At 38.8% G+C, this 21,843-nt stretch overlaps 1 protein-coding gene across 19 annotated transcripts in view; it reads left to right on the top strand.

Moving 5' to 3' along the window:
- R3hdm2 (R3H domain containing 2) overlaps nt 1-21,843 on the top strand; it is a 140,073-nt gene that overhangs the window by 48,968 nt on the left and 69,262 nt on the right. The window contains exons 1-2 of one of the 19 annotated variants that reach the window (XM_069987239.1): nt 16,247-16,344; nt 17,086-17,144. The exons of 16 other annotated variants lie outside the window; for them this stretch is intronic. Coding sequence is in view for 1 of the 3 variants with exons in the window: in XM_069987178.1 (XP_069843279.1) it covers nt 16,329-16,344 (16 nt within the window). In the remaining 2 variants the exon portion in view is untranslated. Of the gene's footprint in view, nt 1-16,239; nt 16,345-17,085; nt 17,145-21,843 lie in introns of those variants that run through there. 2 more of the 19 variants (XM_069987205.1, XM_069987178.1) reach the window with 2 other exon arrangements.

Genomic DNA, 21,843 nt, shown 5'->3' with positions numbered 1-21,843 from the left:
ATTTTGAGTGATTATTTCTTCCCCTTTCTGTTTTGGAGTGCATTAGGATTCATATTTCTCTTTGTCTACATTTTGTGCTTTTTTCCTTGCATCTTCTCTCTCACAAAAATATTTTTTCTTGATGTCACACTCTTTGGTATATGAGCAATACTAATTTATTTTTTCTTTAAATGTTTAACACTTTCCTGTCACTGGAGGCTGAAAAAGAGTAGCTGTCAACCCTTTGGGCACTGAAAAGATTTTGAAACCTATTTGCCTGCCTTGTTTTATCTTCCATCTCTGAGTTTGTGTGCCCTTTTAAAGAAAAATAATAGTATTTTTAGAATAGTGATGAATTGATTTTATATTTTGAACTAAAGTTCTGTTGGCTTTTAAACTGGTTCTTACTGCCCATTGCTTACTCTTTCTGTCATTTCACTCCCATATGATAGTGACTTTGAGGTCCAAATTCTATACTGGCAGACACCTATTTTCACAGCCTGTTTCTTTGGATTATATCTGACAAGTTAAACTAATTTTACTATTTTTTCTTTGTGCTTTTCTTCCTTCCAAATATATCTTTTTTGGTTGTTGTTACTTTTTCTTTTTTGTGCCAATATTCAGGTTTGAACTCAGAACCTGGATATGTCCTTGAGCTCTTTTTGCCACCACTTTGAGCCACAGTACTACTTTTGGTTTTCTGGTAGTTAATTGGAGATGAGTCTCAAGGATTTTCCTGCTTGGGCTGGCTTTAAACCACAATCTTCAGATTTCAGCCTCTTGTAGCTAAGATTACAGAAGTAAGCCATCAGTGCCCCTCTCTTTGTTACCATTTTTCATTTTCATTCAAATTTCCTTGATCTTTCTTTGCCTGTTACATTTCCATGATTCCAGCTATCCAATTCTTATTTTGTATTTATTGAACCTTCTGTTTTAAAGGTTCTTCTTCTCTTCCTTCCTTTTTTCCCTTTTAAACTGTTTCAATACTGGGGCTTGAACTTAGAGCCATACATTCTTGCTTGCCTTTTTCACCCATGGATGACATTTTAGCCTTTGGGCCATGCCTTCAGTTCTGGCCCTTTGCTGGTTAATTGAAGGTAAGAATCTCTTAGATTTGCTTGCCTCAAATTTAGATTGGCTTTCTGGCATCAAATCTTGCTTCTCAGATCTCAGCCTCTGAGTAGGTTGGTTTATAATAACATGAGTTACTGGTACTTATTTTTTTAAAGCATACTCCCTGTGCTTAAGGAATTAAAATCTTAAGGAGAAATAAGAAATAAATCGGTTGGTTATGTCTCATTATTTTAGGTCTTTTTCTTTTAAATTTCTTTTGAAATTTAACATTGAACTCCAAAGAGTAAGGATCTTGTTTCCTGTGAAAGTTGTATGAAATGTTACCCTACTATTTTGAGTACCTGGATAGTAGCCACCCTCTGGTTATTGGGCAGACTCATTGGATGATAGTAGAAGGAAAAAGGAATCAATCCTCTAGGTGTTGAGATTCTCCTATGTTTTTCAGGATGGTATCAATCTGACTTTAGTATTACTTGAAGTAATACTTTGGAGAATTAAAAAAAATACTAAGTTTCCAAAATAGCCATTCAAGTTTTCTCTGCATAAACATTTTAGTATATTTTTATTACTGGCACGTTAGAATTGTTGTTGAGTTAAAGTCTATTCTTTTTTTTTTTTTTTTTTTTTGGGTCTGGTCCTGGGGCCTGAACTCTGGGCCTGGGCGCTGTCCCTCAGCTCTTCAGCTTAAGGCTAGCGCTCTACCACTTGAGCCACAGCGCCACTTCCGGCTTTTTTCTTTTTGCTTATGTGGTGCTGAGGAATCGAACCCAGGACCTCATGCATTCAAGGCAAGCACTCTACCACTGAGCCACCTTCCCAGCCCATAAAGTCTATTCTTGATGGCCTGATGATATATAGTTTTATATCCTTATCTAAATAATAATGAGTTCACATCATTTACTGTGAGTTTCAGAACCAGAATCACATATTATCTGCAATTCTGTTACCTTCATTTTCCAACTTCCCATGTCATTTTGCATGGGAATTGGGCCTTAGAGATCTTAATTCAGATCTGTGGTCTCTGGCCTTTAAGTAGAGCTTTGTTTAATTTCTCTGGTGCTTATGAGAGATTGCTTGGTGATATTAAGGTGCTAGGGTGGATATAGGGAGTGGAGAATGAGAAAGTGAGTAGGCAGGTAAGAAAAAAGTTCTTGAGTAGAGGCTAGGAAGAAAACTCCTTGATATTGTTTAGCTTAATCCTATATTATAATCTAATGATTGCAAAATAGTGCCCTGTCAATTTGTGCTGCCTACCCTAGGTATGTCAGATAAATCCTCACCTCTGATGTTATTGACTGTGTACAAATCTAGGAAATAGTTCTCAATAGCTACTCCTACTTTTTACTCTACCCTAGCCCTACCCTAGGTATGTCAGATAAATTCTCATCTCTGATGTTATTGACTGTGTACAAGTCTAGGAAATAGTTCTCAATACTACTCCTACTTTTTACTCTGACTGCAGAATTTGAGAGTCCTAGTGATTACCCTCAGGTTCAGTTATTCTCTGGGACTCCCAAAACTCACTATAGCTCACAGTTACAGTTTATTACAACAGAAGGATACAGATTAAAATTAGCCAACTGAAGGAACATATGGGTAGAGCCCCAGAGGGTTCCACATGCTGAGCTTTCAGATTCCTCTCCTGGTGCAGTCATGGACAGTGTTAATTCTTCCTGTCAATGATGTGTGATAATGCACATGGAATATTGCCAACCAAGAAAACTTAGATGAATTTTGGTCTCCAAAGTTTTTAATGGACTTCATTGTGTAGATATAGTTGACTGCCCAAATAGCTGACCTTAATTTCCATACCTTACTTTGAGGTTGAGGTGATAGTTTGTATCCCGAAGTCCCCACCATAAATTACATTGTTAAATTACCTAGCAAGGTTCAAGATTTCTACTAAATACATTCTTTCTTTCCAAGATGCTGAGTACAAGTTGATGGTCTAGTTGGGATAGGGTTAAATTATGTATGTATGAATGTATGTATGTATGTATTTGTGCCAGTTCTGGGTTTGAACTCAGGGCCTGGGTGCTGTCCCTTAGCTTTCTTGCTCAAGGCTAGTACTTTACCACTTGAGGTACAGCTCTGCTTCTGGCCTTTTTGGTGATTATAATTAGAGATAAGAGTCTTAAGGACTTTCTTTCCTGGGCTGGCTTCAAACCATAATCCTGAGATTTCAGCCTCCTGAGTAGCTAGGATTACAGGTATGAGCCACCCAAGTCTGGCTTGCGAGGTTAAAAAAAAAATTTTTTTTTGGTTGTGGGGCTTGAACTCTGAGCCTGGGCGCTGTCCCTGAGCTCTTCAGCTCAAGGCAGTCTCCCTTCCACTTAGCCACAGCACCACTTCTGGTTTTCTGGTGGTTAATTGGAGATAAGACTCTCACAGACTTTCCTGCCTGGGCTGGCTTTGAACCATAGTCCTCAGATCTCAGCTTTCTGAGTAGCTAGAATTATAGGTATGAGCTACCGGTGCCCAGTTAACAAGGTTATTATTATTTTTTACATGCATTGTGTTTTGAATTTTAGGCTCAACTATGAGGAAGGGGAAAGAAACTAATTTAAATTTCTTTGAGCTATGCAAATTTATTTTCTGCATACTGTACACACACACAGAACATAGTTTTTTCTTCTTTCTTTTTCTCTCTCTCTCTTCTCTCCTTCTTTCCTTCTTCCTTCCTTCCTTTTCTTCCTTCTTTTTCTTCCCTTCCTTCCTTCCTTCCTTCCTTCCTTCCTTCCTTCCTTCCTTCCTTCCTTCCTTCCTTCCTTCCTGACCCACATCCCTATCCCCCTAGAATTCTTTTTTATTTTTTATTTTTTATTTATCTTTTTTTTTTTTGGGGTCCGGTCGTGGGGCCTGAACTCTGGGCCTGGGCGGCGCTGTCCCTTAGCTCTTCAGCTCAAGGCTAGCACTATACCACTTGAGCCACAGCGCCACTTCCGGCTTTTTTTTTTTCTGCTTATGTGGTGCTGAGGAATCGAACCCAGGGCCTTGAGCATGCAAGGCAAGCGGTCTACCACTGAGCTACCTTCCCAGCCCCCCCCCCCCCTAGAATTCTTTAAAGATAAACTTCCACCATATATTTTGTAATAACAATGACAAAAAGTCACAAAAGAAACAAGTCACTGGGCTGGGAAGGTGGCTCAGTGGTAAGAGTGCTTGCCTTGCATGCATGAGGCCCTGGGTTCGATTCCTCAGCACCACATAAGCAAAAAGAAAAAAGCCAGAAGTGGCGCTGTGGCTCAAGTGGTATAGCACTAGCCTTGAGCTGAAGAGCTGAGCGAGGGACAGCGCCCAGGCCCAGATTTCAGGCCCCATGACTGGACCCTCCCCCCCCAAAAAAAAGTCACTATAAGCAAGCAGTAGGAACAACTGACTCAGAACTATAGAAAATTTAGGTATTGTAATTGTTTTTTTGGTGCTGCTGAGAATTAAGTCCAGGGCCTTGTGCATGATTGACACAATCTTTACCCTTTGAGCTATAACCAGTGATGGGTATTAGAAATAGTGAATACCCACATAGAGCTGGCAATCTCCCTGATTTGAAGAGACAAAAGAATTTTGTAGGTGGAGAACAGATAATCCTCAATGATAGTCTGTTCCATAAAACTTATCATAATTTGAAACTATTCTAAGTTGAAATTGGCATTTAGTATACCTAACCTAGCAAATACTATAATTTAGCAGCATAGTACACTCTATAAAGCTTTGGTTGTTTATCCTTTGATCACATGGCTGACTGGGAGCTGTTCCTCTCTGTTGTTCATTGTCACCACCCAGCATTGCATAAGAATTTTTTGCCACATGCCAGTAGTCTGGGAAAATATCAAAATTCCAATTATGGGCTGGAAAGGTGGCTCAGTGGTAGAGTGCTTGCCTTGCATGCATGAGGCCCTGGTTCAATTCCTCAGCACCACATAAACAGAAAAAGCTGAAAGTGGTGCTGTAATTCAAACGGTAGAGCGCTAGCCTTGAGCTGAAGAGCTGAGGGACAGCGCCCAGGCCCAGAGTTCAGGCCCCATGACTAACAAACAAAAGAAAAGAAAAAAAAATTCAATTATGATTTCTACTGAGTCCTCCGTCCGTCCGTCCATCCGTCCCACCCTCCCTTCTTCCCTCCTTCCCTCCCTCCCTCCATTGCTGAAGTACTAGGATTTGAACTCAGGTCTTTGCAGTTGCTAGGCAGGTGCTCTACAACTTGAACCACAGCTCCAACCCTTTTTTTGGGGGGGGGTACTGGTACTTGAATTTAAAGCCTGAGCATTGTTCCTGGGCTTTTTAGCTCAAAGCTAGTATCCTACCACTTGAGTCACAATTTCACTTCTGGCTTTTTGGTAGTTAATTGGAGATAAAAGTCTCACGGACTTTCCTGCCTGGACTGGCTTTGAATCAGAATCCTCATCTCAGTCTCCTGAGTAGCTAGGATTACAGGCATGAGCTATCAGTGCCTGGCTCTAGCCCTTTTTGATCTGGTTAATTGTGTATGTAAAATCAGAGAGAGAAAAAAAGACAGAGACAGAGCTACAACATTCTCAGCAATAGCCTGAAAATGTTACAGTCATAAAACTTCAACTCAGGACAGTTGTCACACAGGTGAACCCAGCAGAGCCATGGGGACAGGGCTTCCTGAGGCCTTGAGGGCCCAGTTCCTCTCCAGTATTTCCAGAAGGCAGCATGTGAAGGCAGACTATTCCAGAGTTTAAGATTTAATGGCCAGATGCCATTGGCTCAGGCCTATAATCCTACTCAGGTGGCTGAGATCTGAGGATCACCCAGGCTGGGTGCCCATGGCTTGCACCTGTAATCCTTGCTACTCAGGAGATCTGAATATCTGAGGATCTCTGGAACTGTTGCTCTGTTTTGATGTGCTTGTTTGTTTTATGGTAGTATCAGGGCTTAAATTCAGGGCGTGAGCACTGTCACTTAGCATTTTATTTTTTTAATTAAAAATTTTTTTTTCACCAGTCCTGGGCCTTGAACTCAGGGCCTGGACACTGAACCTGAGCTTCTTTTGCTCAAGGCTAGCACACTACCACTTGAGCCACAGCACCACTTTTCTGTTTACATATTAGTGAGGATTCAAACTCAGGGCTTCATGTATGCTAGGCAAGCACTCTATCACTAAGCCACATTCCCAGCCCTTTTAGCTTTTTCTACTCAAGGCTAGCACTTTACCACTTGAGCCACAGATCTACTTCCAGCTTTTGGCTGCTTATCTAGAAATGTCTCATGGATTTTTCCTACCTAGACTGGCTTTGAGCCTCGATCCTCAGATTGAGGATAAAGTCAAATAAGCAGACAAAGAAGAAAGCACACACACTCCCATACCCATATGTATATAAAATTATGTTTTATATATATTCCCTTATATGTATATATATGGGAACCAAGGTGTAATAGACTGAACTGTTTATCCCTCTTCCTCAAATTCATATATGTTAAAGCCCTAATGCTCAGTACCTTATAATATGGTTGCATTTACAAGTAAGATCTTTGGAAAGAGAAATTAAAATGAGGGTATTCAAATAGGCTCCCATCTAATATTATTGATATACTTAGAAGAAGACAGCCATTTGAATACCAAGAAGAAAATTGTTAGGAGAAGCCAGATCTGTTGACTTCATGATCATGGACTTTTAGCATCCAGAACTGAAAGAATAAGACTAGATGAATTTACTATATAATTTAATATATATACTTATATACAAGATTAGAATACCAGCAACCTTTTCATTTAGAATCATTGCAAATCACAGAAATATTAAAACTAAAGTGCCAAATGCAAAAAAACAGTCAACCTAAAATTCTGTTTGCAGTGAAAACACCTTTCAGAATTGGAGGAAACAGATCAGAATGGACAAATCTCTAGAGTCACAAAGTGTATTAATAGTTGACTTAGGGCTGAGAATTGGGCAAAAATAGTAAGAGTATGAACTAATGAGTACAAATGTCTTTGGGGAATGATAAAAATGTTCCAAAATTGAATTTGGAAGAGAAGCATAACTCTGAATATACTAAAAGTTGAACATTTTTTGAGGGTAGGGGTAATGGGGTCTAAACTCAGGGCCTCACATTTACTAGGCAAGTGCTCTGCCACTTGAACCACACTACCAGCCCTTTTTGCTTTTAGATAGGGCCTCCTTTTTTGGGGGGGGGTCTGAGATTGGGCTTGGACCACAATCATACTTTTGCCTCCCCAGTAGCTGGATTATAGGTATAAGCCCCCATGCTCAGCCTGAATGGGTAAATTTATATGGCAAATGCTGTGTGTCTGTGTGTTTGCATGCGTGTGGTACTAGGATTTGAACTCAAGAGTTGATACTTGTCAGGCTCCATCACATGAGCCATTCTCCAGCCAAAATATTTTTATTGTTGTTCAAATAGTGTCTCATGTTTATACTATGGTTGTACTGGACTTAGATCCTTCTATTCATACTTCCTATATAAGTGAGATGACATGTACTCCATTGTACCCTGCTTTTTATTAAGTTAGGGTTCATGGAAATTTTGCCCATATTGGCTTTGAACTCAACTCAATCATTCTGCTCTTTACTTCATGAGTACCCAAGTTTCAGATGTGAGTTGCTATGCTGCCTTCTTTTTTTTTTTTTTTTTTTAAGGCAGAGACTCACTACACAGTCCAGGCTGGTCTGGAACTCACAATCCTCCTCATTGCTGGGATTATACCACCATGTATCAGTTAAAACTATAGATGATGGCATTAACTCAGGGGCCCTGGGCATGAAGCTAATTACACGAGTCTCATGTTTAAGGGTTTTGATGTTGGAAAAACGATGTTTGATGACATTGCACAAGATTTATTGCCGACCAGTTCAAAGAATGTTGAGAGATGTCTTCAATAAGACTGGACATCCAGCCAGGTGCCCAGTGGCTCATGCCTGTAATCCTAGCTACTCAGGAGACTGAGATCTGAGGATTGCTGTTCAAAGCAGGAAAGTCCGTGAGACCCTTATTTCCAATTACCCACGAGAAAACTGGAAGTGGTGTTGTGGCTCAAGTGGTCGGGCGCTAGCCTTGAGCTGAAAAATTCAGGGACAGTGCCCAGACCCAGAGTTCAAGCCCCATGACTGACAAAAAAAAAAAAAAAAAGGCTAGACATCCAAATTGGAATATCATACAGGAGCTGGCTTTAGTGCTCCATCTTAATGAGCTAATGGAAAAAATAAAAGTTATTGATACAGTAGTGCATACATGTAAGATTGTTATTCTTCCTTGCCATTAAAGATTTATAAACACATAGGAATAACTTTGAATCGTTCATATGAAAGTTTCATCATTTATTACTATTTCTGTGGTTAACTTATTTCCATATTTTTCACCAGTATAACTTACGAACATTTTAATATATAATTGTGTTGTGTATTTTTAGTTATTGAAGACTAGAATTTCAATAAAAAACATTTAAAGCTGAGTGTAACTGAATCTTAGCACCGGGTACTGAGATAGGAGCTCTGCCACTTGAGCTACAGCCACAGCTCTTTTTCTTTATTATTTCAAATTGGGTCTCACATTTTTTTTGGTCTATACTGAGATAATCTGTTTTGCAATTCCTGCATGGCTGGTATGACAGATAGGTACCATCTGTCTCACTAACTTTCTTCCTGGGCTGGTCTCAAATCATGATCCTTTTGATCTGTGCATCTCAAGTAGCTACAAATAAAAGTGTAACCTGCTTTGAATGGACTTTTATTTTTTTTTATGTTTGATACTGGATCTTGTTAGGATAGTTCAGGAGGCTGGCCTCCTGAACTCAATTTCCTGCCTTGGCCTTCCAAGTGCCAGTATTACAGACCTGTGTATGCCTGGCTAAGAACCAAACTGTTATTCAGAGTGACTATACCACTAAATATGATATCTTAATTTAATCCATGATATTTTATATTTAAGTCTTCTGATCATTTTCAGATACTGTACTTTTCTTACTATTGAGGGTTTTTTTGTTTATTGTTCATTGTTTTTATTTTTGAAATAGTCCTATTATGCTTAAGAGAGGGGTATTGGGAAAATAACTCCATTTGCAGTATTCTCAAAAAAAAAAATTGGGAATAAACCTAACCAAGGAAGCAAAAGACCTTTAAAACAAAAACTGAAAATTTGAAGAAATAAATTAGAGATGATATCAGGAAATAGAAATACCTTCCATATTCGTGGATAAATAGAACTAATATTGTGAAAATGACCATATTGCCAAAAATGATCTACAGATTTAACGTAGTCCTCATTAAAATCCCAGTGACATTCTTTACCAAGATAGAGAAAACAATCCAAAAATTCATATGGAACAACAAAAGACCTCAAATGGCCAAAGCAATTCTAGGCAAAAAAACACAATGCCAGTGGTATCACAATCCCAGACCTCAAACTCTACTATAGAGCTATAACACGAAAAGCACAAAAATAGACCTGAAGATCAATAGAACAGACTAGAAGAAATAAACAGACCAGAAATAAAATCATGTACTTACAGTTATCTGATATTTGATAAGGGAACCAAAGATAAATGGTGGATAACAGCCTCTTCAATAATTTATGTTGGGAAAACTGGGCATCCATATTCAGAAAACTAAAAGTGGATCCCTGTTTGTTATTATTTTTTTTAATTAACAGCATTACAGAGCAGAACTTTAAACTTTTGATAGGGTCCAATTTTTCTTTTGCTCTATTTTATCTTTTGCACTAATATTGATGCAAAGTGGATCAAAGATCTCAATGTCAGACCTGAAAGTTTGAAATTACTGCAAGAAGGAATAGGAGAAACACTAGAACTTATAAGCATAGATGGAAACTTTTTGAGAAGAGTTCCAGGGGGCACAACAGATAGGAGAGAGACTTGACAAATAGGATTACATCAAAATAAAAAGTTTCTGCACAGCAAAGGTTATAGTTGATAAACTAGAAAGCCAACAGACCGAGAAAATTTTTTCTTTTTTTTTTGCCGGTTGTGGGGCTTGAACTCTGGGCCTGGGCGTTGTCCCTCAGCTCTTCAGCTCAAGGCGAACACTCTACCACTTGAGCTACAGTGCCACTTCCGGTTTTCTGGTGGTTTATTGGAGATAGGAGTCTCATGGTTTCTCATGCCTGGGCTGGCTTTGAACCACGATCCTCAGATCTCAGCCTCCTGAATAGCTAGTATTACAGGCGTGAGCCACCAGCGCCCGGCCCGAGAAAATTTTTTTTACCAGCAATATATCTGACAAAGGCCTAATATGCAAAGAAACTCAAAGTAATTCCTCCCAAACCTAATAAACCAATCCCTATATGGGCAAAGGAGCTAAGGAGAGACTTCTCAGAAGAAGAGTAAAGAATGGCAAATAAATATATGAGGAAATGCTCATCATCCTTGGCCATAAAGGAAATGCAAATTGAAACAACTTTGAGTTAGACTGGCCAACATCATGAATTTGAACAACAACAAATACTGGCGGGCATGTGGAGAAAAAGGAACCCTATTCCACTATTGGTGGGAATGTAAACTAGTGTACCACTCTGGAAAGCAGTCTGGAGGGAGGTTCCTCAAAAAACTAAATGTAGATCTACCCAACAACCCTGCCATACCACTCCTGGGCATCTACCCAGAACATCACAAGCCAGGATACTATAAAGACACTTGCACATCCATGTTCATTGTTGCACTGTTCACTATACCTAAGTTAATAGAAACAGCCCAGATGTCCTACAATAGTTGAGTGGATCAAAAAATGTGGTGCTTATACACAAAGGAATTTTACACAGCCATTAGAAAGGAAAATATATCATTTGTAGGGAACTGGATGGACTTAGAACAAATCATGTTAAGTGAGGTAAGTCAAGCTCAGAGAGACAAATGGGGAATGTTTTCTCTCATGAGAAAGGTAGATCTAAAATACATTGGGATATGATAAATTATATAGATCTCAAGACATTCACACACAGTAAGACTAAAGGACAATACTCTTAGGATAGGAACTCAGAGATGCAATGCCTCTCTACCTCTGATCATATAAAATAATATTTTTTGAAATGAGCTCCAGAAGTAGAAACAAAGGTTTAGTTTTTTCTTTTGTCTTGATTGTTCATTTATCTGTCTTTGGCCAGGCAAGGGGAGGCAGACTAAAAGTGAACAAAGGCAGCAGTGGTACTCAGTATACACTATGTTGAAAATGAACTATACAACTTGTAGGCAGGGATAGGAGGGAAAAACTGGGAGAGAGAAGGGGTGACATTCTAAAAAGAAATGTACTCATGAGCTGGGTGCCACTGGCTCACGCCTGTAGTCCTAGCTATTCAGGAAGCTGAGATCTGTGGATTGTGGTTCAGTGCCAACCCGGGCAGTAAAGTCTATGAGACTCATCTCCAATAAACCACTCAGAAAGTTGGAAGTGGTGCTGTGGCTCAAATGGTAGAGTGCTGGCCTTGAGCTGAAGAGCTCAGGGACAGCACCCAGGCCCCAGAGTTCAAGCCCCAGGACCACCACCAACAGTAACAAAAGAAATGTACTCATTATTTATGAAATGATAACCCTCTATACATTATCCTTATGATAACAATTTAAGATTTTTAATAGAAAGTATTTGCTTACGGCAGCTGGGAATGTGGCTTAGTGGTAGAGTGCTTGCCTAGCATGCATGAAGCCCTGGGTTTGATTCCTCAATACCACATAAACAGAAAAAGCCAGAAGTGGTGCTGTGGCTCAAGTGGTAGAGCACTTGCCTTGAGCACAGAGAGGCTCAAAGACAGCCCAGGACCTGAGTTCAAGCCCTAGGACCAGCACCAAAAAAATTATTTGCTTATTCTTAGATCATAAAGATTTACTCCTGTGCTTTCTTCTAAACTCATTGGAGTTTCACATTTTACTTTGTTTATTGAGACAGGAGTTTCAATAAACCTCAAACTTATCATCCTTATGTCTTGTCCTCCCAACTGCTAGGATTACCACATCTTATTTTACATTTTGTTGTTGTTGGTGGTGGTGGTCATGGTTCTTGAACTCAGGGCCTAGCCACTGCCCCTGAGCTTTTTTTCTGCTCAAGACTAGCACTCTACCACTTTGAGCCACTGGGCCACTTCTTATTTTCTGATGGTTAATTGGAGATTCAGAGTCTCATGGACTTTCCTGCCCAGGTTAGCTTTCAACCTCAATCTTCAGATCTCAGCCTCCTGATTAGCTAGAATTATAGGAGTGAACCACCAATGCCAGCATTAATATATTTTCTAGTTTGAGTTTTTTTTTTATTTTGTTGTTGTTTTCCATGTATACAATAGGAACAGTGAATAGGAACCACTTATTTCCTCCTTACCTATCTTAGGCTTTAGATTTCTTTTTCTTGGCTTACTGCATTGGCTGGGACTTCTAAGTATAATGTTGAATATGAGTATTAGTAATGGACACCCTTGACTGGTTTCTGATCTTAGTGGAAAAACAGTTTTCAGTCTTGTTTTAGTTGCCCTTTCCTTCTGTTCCTACTTTTTGTGCATCTTTATTATAGATGGGTATTGAATTTTCTCAAATGTTTTTTCTGTCATATAAGTAATCATGTGATTTTTTTTCTTTAGCTTCAATATGGGAATTGCATTGTGTTTGAACATTTAAATCAGCCTTGCGTTTTCAAAACAAACCCCATTGGTTATAATGTTTTGTCCTTTTTATTTATCATAGCATTCAGTTTCCTAATATTTTGATGGAGACATTTAGTAGCTATGTTCATGAGAATATTGGCCTGCAGTTTTCTTATGTTTGCCTAGTTTTAGTATTAGAGTGATTTAAACCTCATTAGGTTGGGAAGTATTTCTTTCTCTTCTGTTTTCCAAAAGATTGTAGACATTTAGCATTTATATTCTTTTAAGTATGTGCCACAATTCACCAGAGTAATCATCTGTATGTGTAGGTTTATTTGTTAATATATCTTAGGTAACTTTGATAGTTTGTGATTTTAAAAGAAATTGTCCATTTCAACTCAGTGGTTGAATTTATGTGTGTGGAATTGCATGATATGATACTCCCTTATCTTTTTAATGTCTATAAGATCCTTAGTGAAAATGTTTTTTCATATCTGTTATTAGGAATGTATACTTTCTGTTTTATCAGTTGTATTAGTTGTGCCCCCCATGCCTCAGAACAATTTAAAGGAAGAAGATTTACTTTATCCTGGTTTCAGAGATTTCATCTATCACCGTAGAGACAGCTCCCATGATCTGAGTTCAGGCCCCAGGACTGGCACACACACCCAAAAATATATGCTTATAAACTAGAGGTGTAACTCAAGTGGTAGGGTTCCATTATGAATAAAAAAGAAAACATGAGACCTTGAATTCAAGCTCTGATACCAGCTCAGGAAAAACAAAATGTAGTATTTCATCTTCACAGAAGGATATTTTCTCTGAATGTAAAATTTTGTATTTTAATAAGGTCTCACTATATAGTCCAAGGTGGCTTCAAACCTAACATATAGTTCAGGTTAGCCTTGAACTTGGGATCCTTCTGCCTATGCCCTAAGGGTGCTGGAATTATAGGTTTGTGATGCCATATATAGGAATGGATCATTATATTTAGCCTATCTTGAATGGTTGAGCCTCTTAAATCTACTGATATTTCTTTTTGTCAAATTTTTGGAGTTTTCAGTCATTAATTCTTCAGATATTTTACCACACTACACTCATTTTCTTTTCTTCTTCTTCTTTTTTGGTGCTGTTGCTTGCACATGAGAAATTCAAGCTTTCTTCTACTAAGGTATATCTCTGTGTGCGCGTCTTGTTAGTATAGAGGTGGGGGAGATAAGGTTTCTTTTTGTTGGTCAGGCTGACTTCAGACTGTGTTTTGTTTAAATCTATAGGATTTTCTATAAGTGAATGTTGACTTTTATCAGATATTCAACCCAATTAGGTTCAGCTTAGAAGTTCTGTTCAGCCTTCTTTGGATGGTGATTCTAAAGTCACCATCCAATGACTAAAGTCATTTCAGTTTTTAAGGCTTTGTAGTATAGATCTATGCATGTGCACCACCAATTGTCTTGTCAGGAACTCATCTAGAATAGCTGGAAGTTTGTCTTATAGTTCAGAATATTGTATATGTCAGGAGTTTTTTTTTTAGGTATGAAGTTATTATGAGAACATTTTAAAGCTGAAAAGTTATACACATGCATACAGGTACATATATATTAATGTTATATGAAATCTATGTAATTGTTTGTACTATTCTTTTAACCTCTCTGTTATTAGAAACTGTTCAAGCAAAAAGTTGTAGGCCACAAAGAAATGTTAGTGCAAGGGCAGGCACTGGTTTCTCATGCCTATAATCTTACCTACTCAGAAGGCTGAGATCTGAGGATTGTGGTTCAAAGCCAGCCGGGGCAGGAAAAGTCTATTGAGACTTATCTCCAATTAACTACCAAAAAGCTGGAAGTGGAGCTGTGGCTCAAGTGGTAGAGTGCTAGTCTTGAGCAAAAAAAAAAACTCAGGGGCAGCACCCAGGCCTTGAGTTTTAAGCCCTGGGACTAGCACCCCCCCTCCCCCAAAAAAAATAAATAGAAAGGAATAAAAAAAGAATGAAAAGAAACAGGTTAAAAAATTGTCATCACCAATGGCCTCTAACCCTATTAAGTACCAAAGCCAGATTTCTTTCAGTGTTCTATTTGGCTTTGTACTCCTAATGGCTTGTCATCTCACTTAGAATAAAAGCCAGAGTCTTTTTGTCTTTAGAATGACTTTTAATGATCTGTCTCACAGTCCGAGAGTTTATCAAAGTGCCTAGTCCATAGTAAGAACACAGACACATAGCAAGTATGTGTTTGAATGAATGGGTACGTGAGTCTGTGATCGGGTCATTGCTTTCCTCAAGTTACCTGGGTTTTAACTATGTTATTTTATGCTATTGCAGACCTATAATATTTATCAATTCCTACTGTAGTAGTTATTATAACTACTTTTCCTTGGACATTTAAAAATTAGGACCCAAAAAGAAAAATTAAGACCTGAAGCTGGAGGAATAACTCAGTGAGAGCACATGCTCAGCCTATGCATGATGTCCTGGGTTTAGTCCCTACCACCTAAGGAAAAAAAGAAAATTAAAAAAAAATCTGAGTCATGTTTATCTTTGTCATTCTAGAGTTGCTCATATTCCAGATTATTACTCTTGTCTTCTAATCTCCTTTGAATCACTTCTTTTAATTTATTTATTCTTTTTTTTTGGGGGGGGGGCGGTCTGGTCGTGGGGCCTGAACTCTGGGCCTGGGCGCTGTCCCTCAGCTCTTCAGCTCAAGGCTAGCGCTCTACCACTTGAGCCACAGCACCACTTCCGGCTTTTTTCTTTTTGCTTATGTGGTGCTGAGGAATTGAACCCAGGGCCTCAGGCATGCAAGGCAAGCGCTCTACCACTGAGCCACCTTCCCAGCCCTTAATTTATTTATTCTTAGACCTTTATACTTGTTATTCTTTCAATTCTGTTTGTAAGGTGCTTTTCTGGTTTTCCTGTTACCTCATTTTTTAGCCAAAATCTTCTTCCCCTTCTTTGAGGGCAAAAATTGAAGGAGGAATAGATAGCTACTGCTATTTTATGCTGCCTACCTTCTGCCCCAAAATGAAAATTTATTTTACTAAATATAGCTTGCTGGAGAGAAAATCCTATTTAACAAGTTTTAGTCTTCATTTTACATTTCTGAAGTTGAGCCCTGTAGCTTTTAGGCAATGACCGTTTGTCTGGCCTCAATTATTTTGCAGGTGAAGAAAAGGCAAGATAAATTTAAAGGTGAACTTTTAATCCAATACATATTCCCAAATCCCACTAAAGTGGCTATTTTGGCATCTGAACATCAGCAGCAGAAAGTTGTTGCTGTATCTTTAAAAGCTATCCTCAGCACAGTGTGGAGGCAGGCTTGCCACTGAAATACTTGAATGAGAGAAAGAAGAGGTGGTGGGAGGAAATGCTCTTGCAGCCTCTGTGTGTGTGTGTGTGTGTGTGTGTGTGTGAGAGAGAGAGAGAGGGGGGGGTGCGCTAGTGTGACTGTTGGCAGAGCTCTGGGTGACATCTCTCAGAACAGCTGGGCCATGGTCTGCTTTAGAGCTGCTTGTCAGAGCAGTTAGCTTGCTGGAGACACAGCAGCACAGGATCAGTAGCATTTCATTCAAGGGTAAAGGGGGGGGGGGGAATGGATGGGGCTTGTGGGCGGGGGAAGGGAGAAAGGCACAGGTTTCCCAGAAGGAATTCTTCCGGCAAAATTCCGGCATAACAGATCCTTGCAATGAGGTGTCTCCATTAATAATGTGAGCTCATGGTGTAAATGCAGATCGTCTGGGGTGAGTTTGGGATAATTTTCTTTTATTAAATAAAAGTCCTTGAACTTCATAGGTCAAGCAGGGAAAGGCTACAAAGATTGATATCATTTCTATTTTGATTGGTTTAGCTGTATAATATACACTAAAGAAATTAGGGAAATTTCAAGTGTTGAATTTTATGATAATTTTATGTGGGCATTTGTTTGCCATTTTTTATCTTTAAAATATTTTAAAAAATTGGTCTGCTAGACTTTTATTCTATTCAGATTCTAACTGTCCTGTGGCTATTTCAAACAGTGGTTCATTCAGATTTAGTTTGAGAACAGTGGTGATTTCTGTTCTCTGGTGATGCTGTTGACGCACATTGCAGGAAGCAGGGAATCCCCTATAAATATCCTTCACTGTGTCATTCCTCAGCTATCTACACTCAGCTGGTGAATATGCCTCTCTGTCTTATGTCTTTATGTAACTGTTCCCTGTCTTTAAATGTGATATAAAGAAATATATTGCCTTTATTGTGTTTAGGGGTGCTTTGTGATTATAAACATACTTGGAGGGATTTGTTTGATCTTTGTACTAAAAATACCTTTTGATGTATTCAGGTTGTTATATGAATTTCTTTTAGTGTTACCATTGCTTATTTTGGATTACTTGTTTGTTTGTTTCTTTTAATTGGCTTATTTTTGTGTGAGGGCTTTGGTTTCTAAAGAGTGCGAAGATGGGATTCCCTCTACCTCCAGTGACGTATGATTTTGTTTGCAGTCTTTTTCTTCTGAGAGGGAGGGGACGAGAGAAGGAAGAAGAAAAATCCATCTGAAGCGGTGCGTTCTCCCTTTATGACTTGATGATAACTGGGTACCATTAAATAGAGCTGAAGCTAAAGTGGGATGTTTTAATGATAGGGGTGCTACTGTGTTTGTTCCTTTTTAAAATAGGCTGAGACCAAAGTGAGGATTGCTGAAGCAGGGTGCCTGAATTAACCCTGTAAATTCTGCTGTTAATGATTTTTACCTAACTGCCTTTTCTAAATAGGGAAAGAAAGAGGGTTCATAGCAGCTTTCTAAAACCTAATAATTTTATGTTGAATTTGGCAGTTTAGAATTTTTCTGCCTTATTTGTACTGTCCCTGATCAAGCAGTTTGTATGCTGTTTTTCAGATCTCAAAAATAGGTAGTTATATAAAAGTCCTTGTCCGTGTAGTTTAGAATACATTCTAATTTTGAATGTATGTAGCTAAAGCAGAGCTTAGGAAGCAATTGCTAGATGTATTCCTAGGTGTGGTCATGGCAGTCCAGCCTATCCTTTTTTGGATTCAGTGTTTAGGTTTCCAGTTCCTTTTATGCATCTCCATTTTAATACTGCTGGTCTTTGGAGGGCTGCCTGTAGAGGTCAGGTTGAAATGCTCAGTAGAAGAGATCCTAGCAAAATTTAAAGAGTAACCTTTTATGTGAATAGCATTTGTGGAGATATGTCTTTAAGAGCTTGCTAGTTTATTTTGTCTTCATTTTCTTTCCTGTTCTGTACTTCCACTTACTCTAAATTCTTTGTGTGAAGTGAAAAATATATTAATGTTTTAGATCATGAGTCTATGGGGGTTTGGTTATATTTATTACAAACAAATGTTTCAAACTAACAAAATCTCATTGGAGGGGGACAATAAAAAGGAAGATAATCCTAAAATTCTAGCATTTCAGATAGCATTCCAAAATAGTAAACAATTTAGAAGTCTTGTCAAAGACTGGAACTATAAGATTAAGAGAAATTCCATTGCATCTTTGCATTTTAATAGTGCAACAAATATGTGGATAATTTCTTGTTAGCTTTTCAGGAAACCCCTATGGTGGACACAACCCTTTTTAATCGTTGCTGGGAGACTGCTCTGACGTCACTGGGAGCAGTTCCCTGTCTGCAACTAGAACAGGAATAGCCTTTGAGGGGGAAAGAAAACTGCTGTAGAATTAAAAGATGGCAGTTTTGTTAACTTGGTTATCCTTCTATTTGGCGGTGAGTAGGACATACCTGAAAATCCTTGAGTGTTTCTGTCATTACCAAGGGAAAATTTACCAAAAGACCTTTTTCCCCCACAGATGAAAGTGCCTTCCTTTTAAATATTTGTTTTGTAACCATCAGAGTTTGGAAAAGGTCAAGGAAGGAAAGCTGCTAAAAGATACAGAGAAGCAAGATTAGTTGTTGTTGTTGTTGTTTGGTCAGTCATGGGACTTGAACTCTGGGCCTGGGCTCTATCTCAGCTCTTCAGCTCAAGGCTCTACCACTTGAGCTGCAGAGCGACTTCTGGTTTTCTGGTGGTTTATTGGAGATAAGTGTCTCACGGACTTTCCTGCCCAGGCTGGCGTAGAACCACAATCTTTCATTTTCACTTTTTTTTTGAGGGAGGAAAAAAAATCAAAGAATTTTTTGCAAAAGATGTTTTACCATAAGTTTATTTAAATGTGATATCTGGGGTTGGGAAGGTGGCTCAGTGGTAGAACGCTTGCCTTGCATGCCTGAGGCCCTGGGTTCAATTCTTCAGCACCATATAAGCAAAAAGAAAAAAGCCGGAAGTGGCGCTGTGGCTCAAATGGTAGAGCGCTAGCCTTGAGCTGAAAAGCTGAGGGACAGCGCCCAGGCCCAGAGTACAAGCCCCACGACTGGACCCCCCAAAAAATTGTGGATTAACTGTGATATCTGTTGGGAAGATATTCTGACAGCATTGATAAGGACCATTTTTGTGCCTAAAATTTACTGTATATATTTAATCTTCACTGATGTCTTCCTGTCATAGCTTTCTACTTCATTGTTATTTCATCTGTTTATAGTGTCCTTTTTTTAAAAAAGCTTAGTGAGTAAATGCTTGGTCTCTAGAGTTCATATCCCAGCTTTACCAATTGCTGATTGGGCAAGTTATTATACTTTCCATTTCTCTCTCTGTTCGATGAGAATATTAGTAGTATCCACTTCCTAGGGTTAACTTGAGGATTAACATATGACGTGAAGGCCAGTGGTTAATCCTAGCTATTCAGGAAGTTGAGATTTGGGGAATGTCAGTGGGACATTAAGGCATTGCTGTAGTGGTAGAGTACAATCCAAGCAAGAAACCGTAGCAAGTTCAAGGTCCTGAGTTCAAACCAAAAAAAAAAAAGTTTTTATACACACACAGGTTTATATATTTATTATATATGATATAAATGATATAAAATCTGGGTATTTGGGCACAGGCCTGTAATTCCAGAAGAAAAGATGTTGAAGGTTGAGGCAGAAGTATCCTCACTCAGTTCAAGGCCAGCTTAGAGAAAAGTATTCCTTAATATAAATCCTTTAAGGTGATTTATGGGCCAGGAGCTAGTGGCTCACTCCTGTAATCCTAGCTACTCAGGAGGCTGAAATATGAGGATCTGGTTCAATGCCAGCCCAGGCAGGAAAGTTCGTGAGACATTTATCTCCAATAAACCACCAGAAAACCAGAAGTGGCCTCTGTGCCTCAAAGTGGTATAGTGTTAGCCTTGAGCCGAAGAGCTGAGGGACAGTGCCCAGGCCCAGAGTTCAAGCCCCATGACCGATTCCCCCCCCCCACACACAAAAAAAGATGGTTTATGGACCTTTTAAAAGGCCTGTCTTTTTAAAACAATTAGCATTTATCATTACTACTGTTTAGAAACTAAGAAGAAAAATACCTTTTTGTTTTAAGATAACGTATATTTTTTTTAGGAAACCAAAAGAGATTTTCAAGACATGTAAAATGTGTGGAGTTTTTTAAATAAATACAAGTATTATATAAACATTTCAGGTCTACAATGACAAAGTTGATCCTTCCAGGAAGCATCTTCTCTGATTTGATGTTCAAAGGTCATGGTATAAAATGCTCACTAAAAAGATGACCAACTCAATCTTTCTTTGTCATTAAGATAATGATTTTGTTGACAATTGTTGAAAGTACAGTCTATTACCTGGTGAGAAAGAGGTGATTTCTAGGACACAAATACAAGCCCCACTACTTTATAAAAGTAAAGATAACCAATTCTGTTTTTCTTTCTTGACCATCATTAATCTTTTCACTTCTACAAATGTTGATTGGGGGTTCATTTTGTTTTGTTTTTGTATTTTTTTTCTTTTTTTTTGGGGGGGGGGGGTCCAGTCCTGGGCCTGAACTCTGGGCCTGGGTGCTGTCCCTCAGCTCTTCAGCTCAAGGCTAGCGCTCTACCACTTGAGCCACAGCGCCACTTTCGGCTTTTTTCTTTTTGCTTATGTGGTGCTGAGGAATCGAACCCGGGGCCTCATGCATGCAAGGCAAGCACTCTACCACTGAGCCACCTTCCCAGCCCCTTTGTATTTTTTTTCTACTATTGGTTCTGATCTACTTTAAAATCTTAACACACTTGCCTTTGACACCTACTTTTGATTTTTTTTGGGGGGGGTGGGGGGTCCGGTCATGGGGCCTGAACTCTGGGCCTGGACGCTGTCCCTCAAGGCTAGCGCTCTTCCACTTGAGCCACAGCACCACTTCTGGCTTTTTTCTTTTTGCTTATGTGGTGCTGAGGAATCGAACCCAGGGCCTCATGCATGCAAAGCAAGCGCTCTACCACTGAGCCACCTTCCCAGCCCCTGACACCTGCTTTTGAAAATACCTGTGTTTTTCTCTATGTTAGTTGATTTGGTGGTGTTCTTTTCCCATATATCTGTGAGAATATAAAATTTATATGAAATAATATGGAATTACCAGCTTACTAAAATATCAGATACTGTTATTGTTCATGCCTTGAACCCAGGACCTTGCGCACACTAAACATGATATACTACTGAACTTCATTCCAAGACCAAAAAAAAAAAAAAAAAAGTCTAGGATTTATACTAAAGACTTTAATATTCTCCTTTGTGTTTTTTTGAGGTTTTATTTTTTTGAGTTGCTCATAAACTACCAAAGTATATTGACAAGAGCCTGAATATGTATAATACCCATGGCAAAGAGTATCATCTACTCATGTAGCTCTTATTTATTTTCTTAATCTCAAAAACAAAAGGATATGGGGGTGTGTTTATCCTGGAGTTTACTACCCTCAACAGGAGGAAAAAAATAATTTGAAAATGGAAAATAGTTTTAACTTTAGTAGTTGAACAATGCAAAGTTTAAATGTGTAAATGCAAAATGTTTAAAAATACTGTGTCATGCCAAGTGCTGATGGCTGATGCCTGTAATCATAGCTACTCAGGAAGCTAAGATCTGAGGCTCATTATTTGAAGCCAGCCCTAGCAGTTATCCAATTAACTACCAAAAAGCTAAAAGTGGAGGTGTGGCCCAAGTGATAGAATGCCAATCTTGAGCCAAAAAGCTAAAGAACAACATTCAGACTCTGAGTTCAAGTCCCAATAATGGCACCAAAAGAAAATAAACACAGTGTAATGTAAATTACATACAAATGTTTAGATCTGAATGCATCAAAAATTGAATAGAAGTTCCAAAAAATGTGGAAACAAAAAATATATTTAAAATATCAATGGTACTAAGTATGGTAATTTCTTAGTTAC

This window comes from Dipodomys merriami, unplaced genomic scaffold, assembly GCF_024711535.1.
Source record: "Dipodomys merriami isolate MVZ:Mamm:240054 unplaced genomic scaffold, mDipMer1.0.p SCAF_10, whole genome shotgun sequence".
Classification (NCBI taxonomy): domain Eukaryota; kingdom Metazoa; phylum Chordata; class Mammalia; order Rodentia; family Heteromyidae; genus Dipodomys; species Dipodomys merriami.
Note: the sequence above shows the minus strand (reverse complement) of the source record. Positions and strands in the feature narration are given on the sequence as shown.